Source organism: Hypanus sabinus, chromosome 21, assembly GCF_030144855.1.
Source record: "Hypanus sabinus isolate sHypSab1 chromosome 21, sHypSab1.hap1, whole genome shotgun sequence".
NCBI classification, from domain to species: domain Eukaryota; kingdom Metazoa; phylum Chordata; class Chondrichthyes; order Myliobatiformes; family Dasyatidae; genus Hypanus; species Hypanus sabinus.
The window spans coordinates 35,966,718-35,983,220 of NC_082726.1; the positions used below are offsets into that span (position 1 = coordinate 35,966,718).

General features: G+C 39.9%; 1 protein-coding gene across 4 annotated transcripts; it reads left to right on the forward strand.

Annotated features, from left to right (window-relative positions):
- Positions 1-800: 800 nt before the first annotated feature.
- Positions 801-13,024, forward strand: LOC132378942 (GRIN2-like protein). 4 transcript variants are annotated; one of them, XM_059946313.1, is made up of 2 exons: positions 801-943; positions 6,020-13,024. In XM_059946313.1, the coding sequence occupies exons 1-2, from the start codon at positions 934-936 to the stop codon at positions 7,852-7,854; spliced, it is 1,845 nt and encodes a 614-aa protein (XP_059802296.1). In that variant the 5' UTR covers positions 801-933; the 3' UTR covers positions 7,855-13,024. The 4 variants fall into 4 exon arrangements, with proteins under 4 accessions (XP_059802296.1, XP_059802297.1, XP_059802298.1 ...); XM_059946314.1 differs by lacking the exon at positions 801-943 and adding an exon at positions 974-1,252; XM_059946315.1 differs by lacking the exon at positions 801-943 and adding an exon at positions 1,477-1,519.
- Positions 13,025-16,503: the final 3,479 nt, after the last annotated feature.

The following is a 16,503-nucleotide window of genomic DNA, read 5'->3' on the forward strand; positions in this document are numbered from 1 at the left end:
TCTGTACAATATTTTTTCTCCAAATCCCGCGGGTTATATGTAATATACCCCCATTAACACGGTCATACGTTTCTTATTCCTCAGTTCCACCCATAAACCCTCACTAGACGAGTTCTCCAGTCTGCCGTGACATTTTCGCTGACTAGCGTCTCTGCTAGTCCCCCTTTAATCCCTGCCGCTCTGTCGCGACTAAAACAACGGAACCCCGGAATGTTGAGCTGCCAAGTCTCATTAATGGCTGCAATATCGTAATTCCATGTGTTGATCTATGCCCTGAGCTCTTGCATTGAAATATATGCATAGACATATACATCTGTAGAAATTTGCTAGTCTTTAGTGACATACCAAATCTTCTCAAAATACTATTGAATTATACAGATCCACTGCCCTACTCTCCACGCCTTTTGTGAATTCCGTAATAAAATTCACACCACCACCACCACCCCCTTTAAAAGCACTTCCACTTCGCTGACCCTGCTACATCCTGGGATCTTGTCCACCGTATTCCAAGAGGGCAAACGTCCTGTATGTGGTTCTTGTCCCACCACAAGGGTGACTCTGAAAATGCCAGGCAAGCCACTTAGATCAAGGAATTGGGGATGGGAAAAACGGATGAACAAAACTTTCGTTGCACTGGCTCTGCGGTGGCCATTTTGTCTAACCATTAAACAAATCAGCCTCTCAAATGCCAGTGATTGCTTTGTGTGCTTCTCTAATTTGAAGTATTAGTGGAAACTCAGTCAGTACAGAGTGGTGGTCATCCTGTTTGTTCAGGGAAGGCTGGAGAATAAAGTAAACCACAGTTAAACAGAGGCAGCGACAACGATCAGGCGGAGAGATTAACCTGGAAGAATAGCCAAAGGTCTCACCGACACAGACTGGAAGTGACAGGTAGTGAGAGACGGACGGGAGTCACATAAACACGTAGGGGAGATGTCTGGAGGTAAGGATGGCGAGTGAGCAACGCGAACCAGTCCTTGGTTGTAATTTGTGAGTGTGGAACAGAGAGGCGACGCACGGCGCTGGACGGGCTGAGGGAGCACGGCACTATTTCCCTTAATCGGATAAAACAGCTTGATATTCTCTGCTTTTCATTGCGTCTGCATCGTGTGAGCGAGCGATGGAGGACGGTGAGGGAACCGTGTGACTCAGCCCGGCCATCTGCACACAGACTCACACACACACACACACATACACACACTCGGCAATACTTAATGATAATATTTGCAAGAGTGCCTGGATTCATTGAACGGTGAGTGCTGTCCCCGGTGTAACGGGCCGAAGGGATTTCTTCAGCAAAGCACCAGCTGGCTGATGAGGTGCTGAGCTTTTGAGGGTATTAGATATTCATTGTGCTGTTGCCAAGAGACTGTCAGTGGAGTCGGAACCGTCGAATAGTCCGCGATCGTTAGTATTCTTGCATCGGGTTCTCTGCCTGATCTTCCCCAGTGACCGGTAATCACTAGTGGATGGGGGGTTGGACTTGGGCTGCAGTTTGTTGTCGGGAGCGTTATTCTGTGTACGTATGTTCCCAGCAGATAAAAGGCCTGTTGCTTTTATATATACTGTATATAGATCCTCACCATGCTTTACTGTTTAATCACCCCGGAGGGGAATTTGTTGGAATTGTGTAATGAGACTCCGAAGGCTCTCCAAACGGGTGAGAGTTGCTGGAATTTTAAAAAAAGTCTCCACAAAATGGGCCGGAGGTGGCTTAGGTCGAGAACGGAGGCTGCCCTTCAGAACGGAACAGGACATGGAGTCTCCGATCTGTTGCTGGTGAGAATGCCCTCCTCTCCACCACCACGAGCACCACGCCGCTCCTCTCCGCCTCACAGTGTAGTACACGGATCCCAACCCCTCCCAAGGGATGTCCTCTTACAGTCCGTCACCTCCCCGGGGGATACTCCATCCCTGACACAGCTCCGTGTCCTTCTCGATTGTTCCACGCAATCACTTTGCCACCACGACACTGATTGCATCTTGTCCTGTCTCCATTTTACTGCCTCAGACCGAACTTGAGCCACATTCATTCGATGGACATTCCCGTCCGTGCCATTCCATACCCTGACTGACAACGGTGCATTCGATTTTACACGGATTTCTGTAGATCCATCTTAGACTGAAAATATTCCACTGACCCACATAGCAACCTGACACACCTGATTTACACTCACCCTCAAACCTTACTGATGTCTCAAGCACACACATATCGTTACACACGTTGTTGTACAAGACACCTATACCCCAAAGAAATGCCAAACTGACATAGATCTTACTGAGACTCATATTATACTAACATATAACACTGACAACATCATGGACATACACTACATCAGACCAGCTCAACCACCATGGCACAGCAATAATAAATACACTGCCCTGATATACAGAAGGGTGAAGGGTCCATGGACCATGGTACTTTTGCCAATTTGCTCACCTTCACAGGCTGGAAGAACCTCCAGCAACAAACAATCTGCTGGAGGAACTCAGCCAGTCAAGCAGCATCTGTGGGAGGAAAACAGTTGTCCACCTTTCAGATCAAATTAGGACTAAGAGTGGAGAATGGTGATTATCAGTATATAGAGGAAAAGGAAAGTGATGGAACAGGAGCCAGAGGTGATTGGTGGATGGAGGAGGAGGGGGTGGAATTGCTGGTGAAGGAATGTCCTATGTCCCCTATCTCAGCCCTCCCCTTCTCCTCCTTATATTGGCTACCACCCTTCTCCACTCTCCGTCTTGATGCAAGGTCCCAACACAAAATGTGGACAATTCCATTCTTCTTACTGATTTCCTCTAACAGACCAGCATCTGCAGTCTCTCTGGATGAATCTCCGTCCTGTTGGACAAGGTTTGAGCTCCTGTAACAGATTTTGCCTTTTTCACATTCACAATTTGTGTACCTCTCAACTGAGCAATTTTCCTGTACCTCACTAAAAGGATGTGACTAGCTCCTGGAATAAAGTTTCCAGGTAACTCTCCTTCTCCCTAATCTCCAGATCTAGCTCACCAACTCTGAACGGAAGTTCGTCACGTGGTGCACATGGTGGGGTGGCTGTCATCAATCCCACGCAGTAGCCTTAAGCTTCAGGAAAAGATTGATCAGCTGTCAATTGGGCAGAGCAATGGAAGATGGAAGTTAGTCCTGTTACTTGTGATGCAATGTCCTTTGACATGCACATTAAAAGTGGGAATACACAGTGAATGGGAGAGCTCTAGGGACCATTGAGGAAGAAATGAAACTTGGTGTACAAAGATCTTTGCAGGTAGCAACACTGGCAGATAAGGTGGTGAAGAAGTAATGTGGAATACTTGTTCTCCATTACTCAGGGCACAAAATATAAGAGCAGGGAGGAAATAAAACTTTGGCTAGGCCACAGCTGGTGTACTCTGCACAGTTCTAGTCACCACACTGTGTGGTAGCATTGGAGAGGATGAAGTGGAGATTCAGCAAGATGTTGCCACTTCGCTAATGAGGAGGCACTGGATAGTCTGGGTTTGTTTAGAGAGACCTGATGAAATAAGCAACATTTTGAGCAACATAGATAAGGTAGATACAGTACTCCTTGAAGTTGTGGAGGGTTTGTGTTCCTAGAAATCCATCTGTATCATGATTTTTCATATCTCAAATTTTATTAGGTGGTGATTTGTGAATTGTATTATGGCAAATTTCCATTACCTGAAATTGTCATCGAGCAGAGTATACTTTAATAGGAAACCTTCCCCTATAACAGTGGTACTAAAAGATTTTGATTTATGCAAAGTAAAAGAAGTTTAGAGCAGTTTTGAGGAATCGTTTTTCGCCCAAAGGATGGCTGGAATCTGGAACAAACTGTCTGAAAGGGTGGTGACACAAGTACTCTCACAGCATATAAGAAATATCCAGATGAGCACTTGAATTGCCAAGACTTAGAAGGCTATAGACCTAGTGCTGGTAAGTGGAATTGGTGTAGATTGGGAACTGATGGTCAGTGTGGACATTGTGAGCCAAATGGCCTCTTTCTGTTCTGTATGACTATGACTCTCTATATATCTTACTGTATGTTGCTGCAAAGCTTCCCTTATGCTGCTTATCTTAAAGTAGTTTATTTATTTAAGCGATTTATTTAACTCTTCACTTTTATCCAGTCCTTGATGAATTCTCTGCACTTAGCACAGTACAGTTAAAACACACTGTACTTTGTTACCCCACAGATTTACCCTCCCAGGTATCTGTACCTTTGTGTCACATGACTTCAATGAAAATCTTCTAGCTGACTACTCAATTAGATGGAAAACTAAAGACTAATGTTAAACACATCATATCACTGCAATTTCAAACTACAAGGTTAATATAATCACACACACAAACTAAATTAACTAATCATGAAAATAAATCACCTCATTAATCACCAAAGACCTCCAAACTCATGAAGCATTTGTCTTTTATGGCCCTCCTTAAGTATTTTGGACATGAGTGCCCTCTTAGATATCTATCTATCTATCTCTCTCTCTCTCTCTTCTCATACACAAACACACACACACACACACACACCGTGGTGATGTACATATTATCTGGTCCACTAAATATACACACACTGATTGGTTGGTTGGTTAAGCTCATCACCCCTACTAGGGAATAGGCTGCAGACAATAGCTCGCCAGAGTCCTCTGCCCAGGGTCACTCTTTCAAGTTGTTCTCAGGTGTAGCCCACCTTCAAAGATCCTTCCTCTCCCAGGGGTGCTTCTGTTGGCATTTCTGTAGCACTGGGCTTTCACAGGATGGGGTTGCTAGCTCCATGCTCAACACTCCTCATTGGAACCACCGATGGCTGAGTTATACACACACTGAACCATGTATTAAAAACACACCACATCACTTGCGCATCATACTGACCCTCCAACCTGATGTATCCATCAATAAATCCCACACTGACACACTGGACATATGCACATATACCATACTGATATACATGTCATTCTGATACTAGACAGACACACTATTCTTATAGAAAAGCAGACTGACATATAAATCAGAGAAGGAGCATGAAAAGTGGGGAGAATGACATGCAGGGACATTTGCTCACTAATAATAATTATGCATATTATTAATGCATTCATACAATAAGCATCCATTTCAGTTGCCCCTCCAACGTAATTAAATGTATATTTCTTCATGCTCTGCAATATCATAGGGATACACAATAATATACCATAAAGATATATTTAGAATACTTACTACAATATAATCCTACCTTGCCACATGAACACAAACATACCATTACAAACATATTGACACATGTATCGAGATAGAGTGAAAAGATTGTCTTGCATACTGTTCTTTCAGATCAGATCATTACACAGTGAGGTAGAACAAGGTAAAACAATAACAATGCAAAATAAAGTGTAATAGCAACTGCAGCATACAAAGATTGCTGGAGGAACTCAGCAGGTCAGGCAGCATCTATGGAAAAGAGTAAACAGTTGACATTTCAGGTCCTGGTGGAGGGTCTCGGCTGTTTACTCTTTTAAACATAGATGCTGTCTGGGCTGCTGTGTTCCTCCAGCATTTTGTGTGTGTTGCTTGGATTTCCAGCATCTACAGATTTTCTCTTGTTAAAGAAACAGCAGTGCAGGTAGATGATAAAGTACATAATCGTAACGAAATAGACTGTGACGTCCAGAGTCCAATTTATCGTATTAGGGAAGCATTTGATAGCCTTACAACAGTGGGGTAGAAGCTGTCTTTGAGACTGGTGCTACATGCTTTGCATCTTCTGCCCAATGGAAGAGAGAAACTCTGGGGTGGGTTTGGCTTTGATAACATTGGCTGTTTTACTGAGGCAGTAAGAATAAGTCCATGGAAAAGATCCCACATAAATCTAAGATATAAAATGCTGGAAACAACCACAAACTGTGGCAGCATCTATAGATTAAGAAATAGACTTAATTTTCAGATTGCTGATTGTTCATCTGAATTTATAACAAGAGGGATAACATAATTTACTATTTCTCTCTTTATTGTTTCTCATCATTACAGAGTGCCCATTCGACATGGCCACGTACAATCGAAGGTCATCTGATCATGCTTTCCAGGTAAACCAGGATGTAGTGTATCGTAATATGTTGGAACCAGAATGTTTCCCACTGTCAAAAAGCTCCTCTGATACCCTGTTCCCAAGAAGGGAAAACATGGAAGAAAGGAAAATGACTAATCCATATCTGAGGAAGACGATCAGCAGTGTTGTCTCTTCAAGGAACACAGTTGAAACGGACACAAGATATTCTTGTCATTCTTCTTGTTTCATGCCACAGAATAATTTCACTATTATCCCCTTGTGTGGCTGCTTCCAAATGAATTCCATCCCCAATCCCAACCATGTGACTGAATCCCCAATCTTTCAGGATGGTGCAAAACTCCACGCCAATGACCGTACTAACAGCAGCTCAGACATAAGAAGGAATACAGACACAATGTTGTACAAAGACCCAAATTTGGGGAAGTTGCAGACAAAGTTGATGTGCAGGAGTTGCTCAGACATCATCTGTGGTTACAAAGAGAACTGCTGTCAAGACAATGTAGTGCACAGCCAGAGTACCATGGAACATCAAGTTATTGTGCCTGACAGTAACTGCAGTGTAATCCCTCAAAGTGAAATGACAACAATGGACTCTGATCAAAAGATAGTGATAAGTATTTCAGAGAGTGATACTGACAATGACCATCATGAAACTATGGGAGAAAGGCCAGCCACTTCTGAGCATCAAGTCAATAGCATCAACAATAATGTGTGCAATTCCATGCATCAGAGCCATTTCATGCTTACAGAGAATTCTCATAATTATCCAGGTGTCATGGTTGTCCAAGAATCTGGCAGGCAATATCAAGATAACTGTATGAAAGGAAATGCGACAATCACCAAGGACCAGGCTAATGTGCAACATAAGGAAGATGCTTTAATGAACAATCACAACTGTACTGGACTTCAAAGCCACATGATACCTGGTCTGAGCATAGAAGACACTTCGCCTGCTTTCTGCCACTCTCTGCCAATTCCAGCCATTCATCTTATGCCAAGGCTAATCAGTTCTGTCAGTGATTCTGGAAGAGGAAATATCAATGCATATTGCCACCCGCTGCCAGTATCAGGTATTCTTGCATTCCCACGGTTGGTGTCTTCAGTGAGTGAATCTGGTTTGGACACAAAACATCTTCTGAGATGCCATGGCACTGTAGGAAATAATGTGGTCCCCACCATGACTGATGAAAATCCACAGAATATCTCAGATGTAATAAAAGTAGAACTGGAAAACCCTGCTCATCCTTCTCAACAAAATAGTCCAAATAATAACGTGAATGTGAGAACACGAGATATGTGCACTATGACCTCTATCAGAGATCTGACCCTAGGCATTTATTATCAACTGAGGCATAAAGATGCAGAGGTACAGACTTCTTTTGCAGTTGACTGTAGGTCAGTAGGCACCAACCCAATGTCTCCCATGGACTGCTGCTTGGTTCACATGTTCCCAGAAGTTAACTTAGAAGAGAATCAGGAGATTCAGGAGTCTCCAGTTCGAGAAGTAAAATGGGATGACAAAGGAATGACATGGGAAATTTATGGGGCATCTGTAGACCCTGAGGTCCTTGGGCTGGCCATACAAAAACATCTGGAGATTCAGATCGAACAACATGAAAAAGACAAGGTATCTACAGCTGAGAAGACATTGAAGCATTTGGATCCTCACTTTGATGCAACACATGTGCTAGAACATCAAACAAAAGAGAAGAGACATTTGCCAGGCTTTAGGAAGATGTTCTCTACTCTGAGACATCCCACATGTTGTATACGATCCAATACAGCAATAGATTGACAGCTGCATCCACTGTCAAAGAGTGAGATATGTCAGTATCAGGGGAGAGTATACATAAACTGCACTCACAAAATGTAAATGCAGCTTTTACTTTTCCCCAGACACTTACATTCAAAAGTAATTATTAGTAAAAGTATTTTTTTTAAGAAATTGTTTTTTTTTCCAACATAGTTATGAGAGTGGCTGATTGAGGTATTCTGGAGCAGGTGAAGTTTTCAGAAAAATATAGATCCTGAGACAGTTATGGGAAAGTAGAAGTCTGAATGCATTTGTGATCCAGTGCTGTATGCTCATGTAGATGAGGATGTAAATGATGCTGCTGTAAGAATATTGGGATAGGGACAAAAAGGTATTTTTAGCAAAATGTTCTTAACTGTCCTACGTTTCCAGATTTTCTTGGTGCTCTGAAAGAATAGTAATCTTTGACAAGACAATGATCCTTGTAAACATATGGTAATGGGACACAAGTAGTTATCTTAATGTGTAACAATGATGACAGAAGCAGAAATTTTAATGAATAATAATACATTTCAGAAGAAACATGTTGGAGTTGAGGGAAACCAATGTAAATGACAATCCCACAGGATCATGGAAATGTCATATGAAACTGCAACAAAGGGTGAATTGCTCCATTTCTGGAACTTTGATAAAGATTCTCATGTATTCTCAAACCCACAGTCATAATTTTTTGTTTAAGCATTTATCTGATCTTCAAATGATGACTACAAATGAGTCCTTTATCATCAGCCTTTCAGATTGAACATTAGCTACATGAAAGAGTATTTCTTCAGGTCACAGCAGTTTCTTAAATTTGGACTTCCCGTTGTTGACCTGTCTGCCACTTCTTACTTACTCCATCAAAACAGTGACTTGGAATGCCGCTATCGAATCTGTCCTAAACACTTTCTCTAGGCACTCCACGTTACTGAAGTCTCTACTTTCTGCTATCCATTTTAATAAATCTGGTCTACACCCATATTAAGGCCTTGGCATGAGTTCTAAAGAGTGGTAGTCAGAATTAAATATTAAACTCCCAGAAGGGGCTAGGTCTATTTTACAATAACTTTCTAGTTTGCAGGCTATTAATACTTTTGATATGCAAACCAATTTTGTCCCGGATTAAAGACAGGATTGAAATACAGTGTAGAACAGGCTTTTCCAGCCCAACGAGCCGCACCACTTAGCAATCTATTTATCCCTAACATAATCACAGGACAATTTACAATGGCTAATTAACCTCCTAACTGGTACATCTTTGGAACGTAGGAGCAAACTGGTGCAGCCAGAGGAAACCTATGTGTTCTCGGGGAGTACGTACAATTTAGAATCAACCAACAAACAAATAAATTGATCAGATGGGAGGATAAAGAGTTAAATTTCAGAAACTATCTTTAATACGCAATTCTTTCCAGCTTCAGCAAAGCGAAGGCTGGGGTCAATCACAGAAGTCTAGAATTGGATTGTTTACTAAAGATAGCTTTTGACTAATCTATCCTTTGTACTAAAATAACATAACTGTCTAAAACAAGATTAGAAGACAACAAGCATAATTTGATTATGTAAAGGCACAAATAATTTAACATTTCAGTAATTAGTTTTTCTGAAAAAGAAGTCAGTTAAAAAAGGTGGAAAATAATTCAACAGAAAACTGGATTTTGACTATAGAGGACAATGGGACCTTTATGATGCTTACAAAATAGGTTGAAAATTAAATATGAAAACGATGAACAAACATAGCTGGTGAAAAGGGGAGTTTGTGCCTGATTTAGGAAACAAACAGATAAAAAGGCATGGGAACAGATATGGAAGATTAAAAGTAGATCTGTACTTTATTATAGAAACTTTATGATATGAAGGTTATAGTTGATGGCAACATTTGCATAGGCAAATACCTCAAGATAGTAAATTCAGCAAGGTTGTGCTAGGACTGTGAAACTACTTACATTCTCAACCACCAGTGACTTGCAGGTAATTCCCATTTTTCAAAGCCCTCCTAAAGAAGTGTGAAACACAGTATTACTGAGATAACCTTCACATAAAAGCTGGGATGCCCAATTACAAAATCCAGTCAACAAACAGTCTAATAGACGGTGAAAAACATCACCATTGATCCATAAGGACTAACTTAAATGATTCAGTTCATCCTCCTTAATCTTTCTTTCTTAAAATTCTCTTGATAGTAATGTTACTTTCTAAAGGCTTCTATTGAGTTGCGGTATAACATGGTATAAACAGACTTTAAAAAATAAATTTTAAGTCAACAATAGAAGCGGAATGGCAATAATACAGCTGGAGGATGAATTTCAACTTGGAACAAAATGACAAACTTTGTGTAAAAAGGATGAATCTCTAGGAGCAGATCCTTGTAATCTTAAATGTGAATCTGTTTATAGGACTCTGATTACCAACATAAGAACATTAGAAATAGGAGCAGGAGTTGGCCATCTGGCCCATTGAGCCTGTTCCACCATTCAATAAGATCGTGGCTGATCTACCTACCTGCCTTTTCCCCGTAACCCTTAATTCCCCTACTATGCAAAATCTATCCAAACTTGTCTTAACTATATTTACTGAGGTAGCCTCCACTGCTTCATTGGGCAGAGAATTCCACAGATAATTTCACATCTAAACGCAGTGCCATGAAGACTTCTTAGCTTAGGAGGCTGGTTTTCTGTCAGATATCAAAGACACAGGGAACTTGATTTGGCCATGTGCTACTTAATTGCAATTTTCCCTTGAAAGTGAACAATTAAACAACTTTTCCAGTCTGTACTCTTATTTCTATTGATATTGTGCATCAGAAAATATTTGTTGTTTATTATCAATTAATTAATGATTGTATTTTTGTATACATTTTTATTTCATTTTGCATATGGAGAGTTACAACTTACAGCTCAATGGCAAGCCACTTATTTTCTCTTTGACCAGTTCACACTCCTGCACCTTGTGATATTAGCCCTGTCAGCTAAGGTAATGTTACATAGCATTCAGCATTAGTCATTCTTTTGTTCCTCTCAAAGAGTCTTGGTGTTTGTAGAATGAAGGTTCTTTTATATAGTTACTTTGACAACCTCACAATATCTCAAAGCCCTTACAGTCACTGAGGTACTTTATGAAGAACATTGGTTGTTATAGATTGGAAAATGTAATAATCAACCTGGTGCAAAGATAAATCCCAAATCGACAAAAGGTTTCAGTGATAGCATTGAGGCCAGGACACCAGGGGGAGCTCTAATGTCTTTCTGATATTTTTTATATTCTTTTGTCAGGTCAACTAGGTCTTAAGTTTTAATGATTTTTTTTCACCCCTGTAGGTACAGTACTCAGTATCATACAGAGTTATCAATCTGATTTAAGGTGCTCATGTTCCCAGAGTGGATTTTAAGTTCACAACTTTCTGAATTAGAACAGAATGTGACCATTGGAGCCAAATCAATCCAATGTGATCACTGACAATAGCTCATGCCAAAAACCTAACTGAGCAAGTCTGAGAGACCCAACAAAGCCAGATACAGAACTTCAGTCTTCTTTCTTTCAAGTAGAAAGTGTCTTGAGTAGGATGAGCACAAGCTCAGACCCATATACCTCTCTTTGCAAAAGAAGGATTGCAGCCACCTTTGTAACAAGAGGTGCAGGTACTGCTACAGATGCATGTTACAATGATACTTTCAAGAGCATCTCTTCCTTCAGCCTCAGAAGAACAACTTTATGCCCTAGGTTTCTTTCCATAAAGCATCTCAACTGCCCTTGGTGCTCCTTTCAGCAAATGCCTACATATACTAGAGATTGAAGCAAAGATACTCAATTCAGTTCATTTACCTGGGGTGGTTTACATTTGTTAGCTTGTAGTATGGAAGCTGATCTATCAGCAGAAAAGAATAAACAAATGTGATTTAATTCTTTTCACCTTTGATGCATATATGTTAGGTTCTGATGTTTCCAGGAGCTACCTTCAATGACGGTGACAAGTCTAAGTAATTTCCACTCCCAGTACACAGTTGGGAATCAGCCTTACAGTAGTACCTAATACCTTAAGACAGTGGACACATACTATTTCCACTAGTGTATAAGTGATCATCACAGGGCTAAAACAGCAGGCAGCATGAATGCACACAGATAAAGAGGTACCCTCTCACTATATATTCAGCCTCCACTTGAGTGGGTTTCTGGAGAGTCCCTGCATAACCACCCGATTGTAACTCAAGAAATTCCAGTGTTCAGAGTAGACCAAAATGTGACAGAATAATCAATCTTTTCCTCTCTAATTATGCAGCCTATATGATGGTTGTGATTCTGGCAATAAATGTGATTTGCTTAAAATGTAACCAAGAACCTTTGAACAGCACTGGCCAAAATTGTAAAACTGAAGGACTTCTTTGTGAGTACAGTAAAACTCCATTAATCTGGCACCCTTGGAACCTTGGTGATGCCTGTAGTAGATTTTATGGTCTACTGGATGTTATTCTATCAACACTGTAATATGTTACACAATTGTGCATTCTAAGCTACAACAGAAAATGAGGGCCCTGTGAGTTTAAAGGCTGTGTGTGGAAATGGGCCCAATGAGTTTCATAGGAGAGTTGCCATCAAAGCCCCAGTGCCATCAAAGAGAGCACAGGAAGCAGGGTGTTAAAGGGAGAGTGGGATGCTGCCTCACTGGGATTTGTGAACAAAGGGATAGCAGATTACTGGAGTTTTACTACATGTTAGTTTTATCAGATGCTTAGTAATGACAAAGTCTTAGTTAGTCATTGATGATAATGGTTTATGTGTTGTCTGTTTTAAAGGAAGTTGCTATCAATAAAAACATTAAAAGTGTGGAGTAATGTATTGGTATTATGGTCTGGCATTGAGTCAGTTATTTTCCACAGATGAACAGTAGGAACATACTGTGATAATGATATCAAGAATGAACATAATAGAAAAGGACTGGAGACACAAGACACTGGGTTCTGAAGCAAAAAACAATCTGCTGGAGCGACATTTCAGGAAGCAATCCTGAGTTTGTCCCAATTCAGGGTTCTGACCTGAAAAACTGACAATTCCTTTCCCCACACAGATGCTTCTTGACCCACTGAGTTCTATCAGAAGATTGTTTATCACTGTAAGAAAGGGCTGGGTGGTTCATTAAAGCTCACACAGAAACTTTGATTAACACCTATACCTAACATTTCCACCACCCTACATATGAACTTGCTCAATTGCTGACACTGCAGAGAATTTTCACTGGGTTAATTTCTGGGTTAAAGAGGGTTGAAAATGTGGAGAGGTTATGCAGGTGGGGCCTGGAGTTCAGGAGAATGAGAGGTGATTCTTACTGAAATATACAAGATTCAGAGAGGTGCTGAAAGGGTAGATGCTGAGATGTTACTTCCCTTAGTGGGTTTTTCTAAATCTGGGGAAAATAGTTTCAGCTTTAGAGAGCACCAATTTAAGAGAAATAGTGAAGAGGAATTTCTTCTCTTTGAGGATTATTGCACTTTGGAATTCTCTACGCCAGAGATCTGTCATCAGATATACATTATGTAGAAACTGACAGAGATTTGCATGATAAGGCAGCTGTGGGGATAGGGAGGAAGCAGGAAAGAGTAGTTTTGAACCAGAACTGGATCAGCCATATTGAATAGTAGAATACCTTCAAAGGGTTGATAAGACTGCTTGTTTCTTTTGTTTTTTTGTAATATTGCACTTCAAAGTAAATAAAAGTAAGATGTGTTAAATGCACTTTTGTCATAAATATCTCCTGCTCTGCATTAATTCAGACTATTTTTGCTTCTAACTTCCTCTCTTTTTTAACTGCATCTTAGAAAATGGCTTATCTCAAACTGCAGTAAAGTTACCTCTGTTATTATACATTAAGTGACCAATTAATGCCTCCAGAAGTGTTGGTATGTATTTCCTATTTCTAATATTATCAGCATTTAGGTTTATTTGTTGATGGCTTAGCAAAGATATGAGGAAACCAGAAAGTAACCCTGCAGGAGGCATTTGATAATATATGTAGATAAATATTAAGAGGGAGAATGGAAATTAATAGATTCATAGCATCTACCTTCAGGGATTAAAATAATTAAGAAAATAAGAACATAAGGACTGAGTGAGAGAGTAGGCCATCTTGCTGTTCAAGCCTTCTCTGGCATTCATCTTGACCACTACTGATTTTTTTCAAACTCAGATTAATTTTCTGGCACCTTCCCCATTTTCTTTGATTCTCTTAATGTCCAGAAATCCACCTTTTGCTATTGAAGGTGAAAACTTCAAAGGCTCAAAATTCAATGATTGAGCATCTAAGCTCTCATTAAGTGAAAAAAAATCTTTATCTCAGTTCTGAAGGGCCTATCCACTATTTTGAAATTGATCTCTGGTTCTAGATTCCTCAGCTGGGAATTTTGCAAGAGATTTCACAAGTTTCCATAAGCTCACTTTTCATTCTTCCATACTCCAGAGAATGTAGGCCTAGTTTATTCAGTCTTACTTCATATGTCAAAGCATCTATTGAAGAAATATGACTAGTGAATCACTCTTCACTATGGCAAATATATACTTATTGGAGAGGAGAACAAAACTCTTATGCAATACTCCAGGTATGGTCTTATCAAAGCCCTTTGTAATTGTAATGACACTTCTATTTCTTTACTCAGATCCTTTCATAGTGGAGGCCAACATATCATTTGTTTTCCTAATCGTGGCATACACGATAGCTCTCGGTAATTTCTGTTCGGGAACACCTAGTTCTCTTTGAACATCAACATTATTCAGTCTGTCAACAATTTTAAAATAGTCTGCTTTCCCACTCTGTAAGTAGATAAAGGAAATTTCAGTATCTACCGAAATTCTTCTGTTTTAGTAACTGTTCAGTTGGATTAAGCATAAATATCACTATTTATAAAAGGAATGTAAAGCATGAAGTTATTATTCACATAACAGTTTTGTGGACAGAATTGAACTGACTGAACATTTGGATGTAGTACAGTGAAACTGCTTGAAGGCTGTAACAAAAAGCATTCAACAGAGATGCAGCAGAATGTGATCACACAGGGTGTGCTGTTCAATGGACACATCCAGATATGCCCTTTAATAGCCATAACAGTGCATGCTCTTCAATGAGCGTAGAGGATGAACCTTTAAACATTTCAAAGTTCAAAGTAAATTTATTATCAAAGTACATATATGTCACCATATACAACCCTGAGATTCATTTTCTTGCAGGCATACTCAATAAATCCATAATAGAATAATAACCATAAAAAAATCAACAAAAGACTGAACCAAATTGGGCATTCAACCAGTGTGAAAAAGACAACAAACTGTAGAAATACAAAAAGAAAGAAATAATAATAATAAATATCAAGAACATGTGATGGAGAATCCTCAAAAGTGAGTCCATAGGTTGTGGGAACATTACAATGATGGGACAAGTGAAGTGAGTGAAGTTATCCCCTCTGGTTGAAGAGCCTGAGGATTGAGGGGTATATCTGTTCCTGAACCTGGTAGTGTGAATCCTGTGGTTCTTTATGGGTACAATAGGGCGTTCTCTCCAACAGACAGAACAGGATGTGCTTCTCAATGTACAGAATATAAATGGACACCATAGAGTGTGCTCTTTAATGGACCATCAAATCTATGTTGGTTCTCAGACCAATCTCATCATTATCCACTTACTTCCCTCTCACTTGTCCTTTAACTGCCACTTCCACCCATCCTCACCTCATCCCACCACCAATCTCTTATTATTCACCTAAGAAAAAAGAGCAATTCATATTAGTGAATTAATTTACAAACCTGCATGTATTTGTGATGACAAAGTAAACTGGAGCACCTGGGGTCTGAGGTGATTGGGATGTGGGGAGGATCCAAGCAATCATGGGGAGAAAGTACAAACTCCACTCAAACAGCATTAGTCAAGATCAAACCTGTCACACTTCCTCCATATCTTTTGTGTTAGGTCACCATGCATTCTTGTAAGTTCCAAAGAATACAAACCAAACCCAAACCCTTGACAGGATGATCTTCTCATTCCAGGATCCAGCCAGGTGAACTTCTTTTAGATTGCTCCAATGTTACTATATCCATTTATAGTGAAGGACATCGAAACAGTGTATAGGAGCTCATCAACACCCTACATAACAGAAATAAGACTTCTATTTCTAAACTCAACACCTTTGCAATAAAATTCAATGTGCTACTTTTCCTTTTAACTACTTGCTGGATCTGCCTGCTAAATATTTGGTGATTCATTTGCTGAGTTTTAGAGAATCATAGAGTCATTAGAGATCTGAAGGTTTTTGGATTTGAAGGAAATCATGGGATATGGGTATAGTGGGGGTAATGCCTCACTGAGGTAAATCATCATGAGTTCATTGAAAGGTGAAGCATGCATATGAGGCTGAATGGATTATTCCTTCTTCTATTTCTTACAGTAGTGGAATATGAATGTCTCTTGGAATTCAGTCAGACTTTTTTCTTGAAGGTATTCATCCATAGCTATAACAAAGGCATATCTTAAGTTTGCTTTAAGAGTGTTTTACCTTAACATACGTCACAATTTTAAAGAATAAAACAAAAATCAAAAATGAACACTTAAAATGATACAAGATAAATTTAGAATCCAGGTGAGTGTTTCAAACTGTGAAAGGGACAAATTTTTGC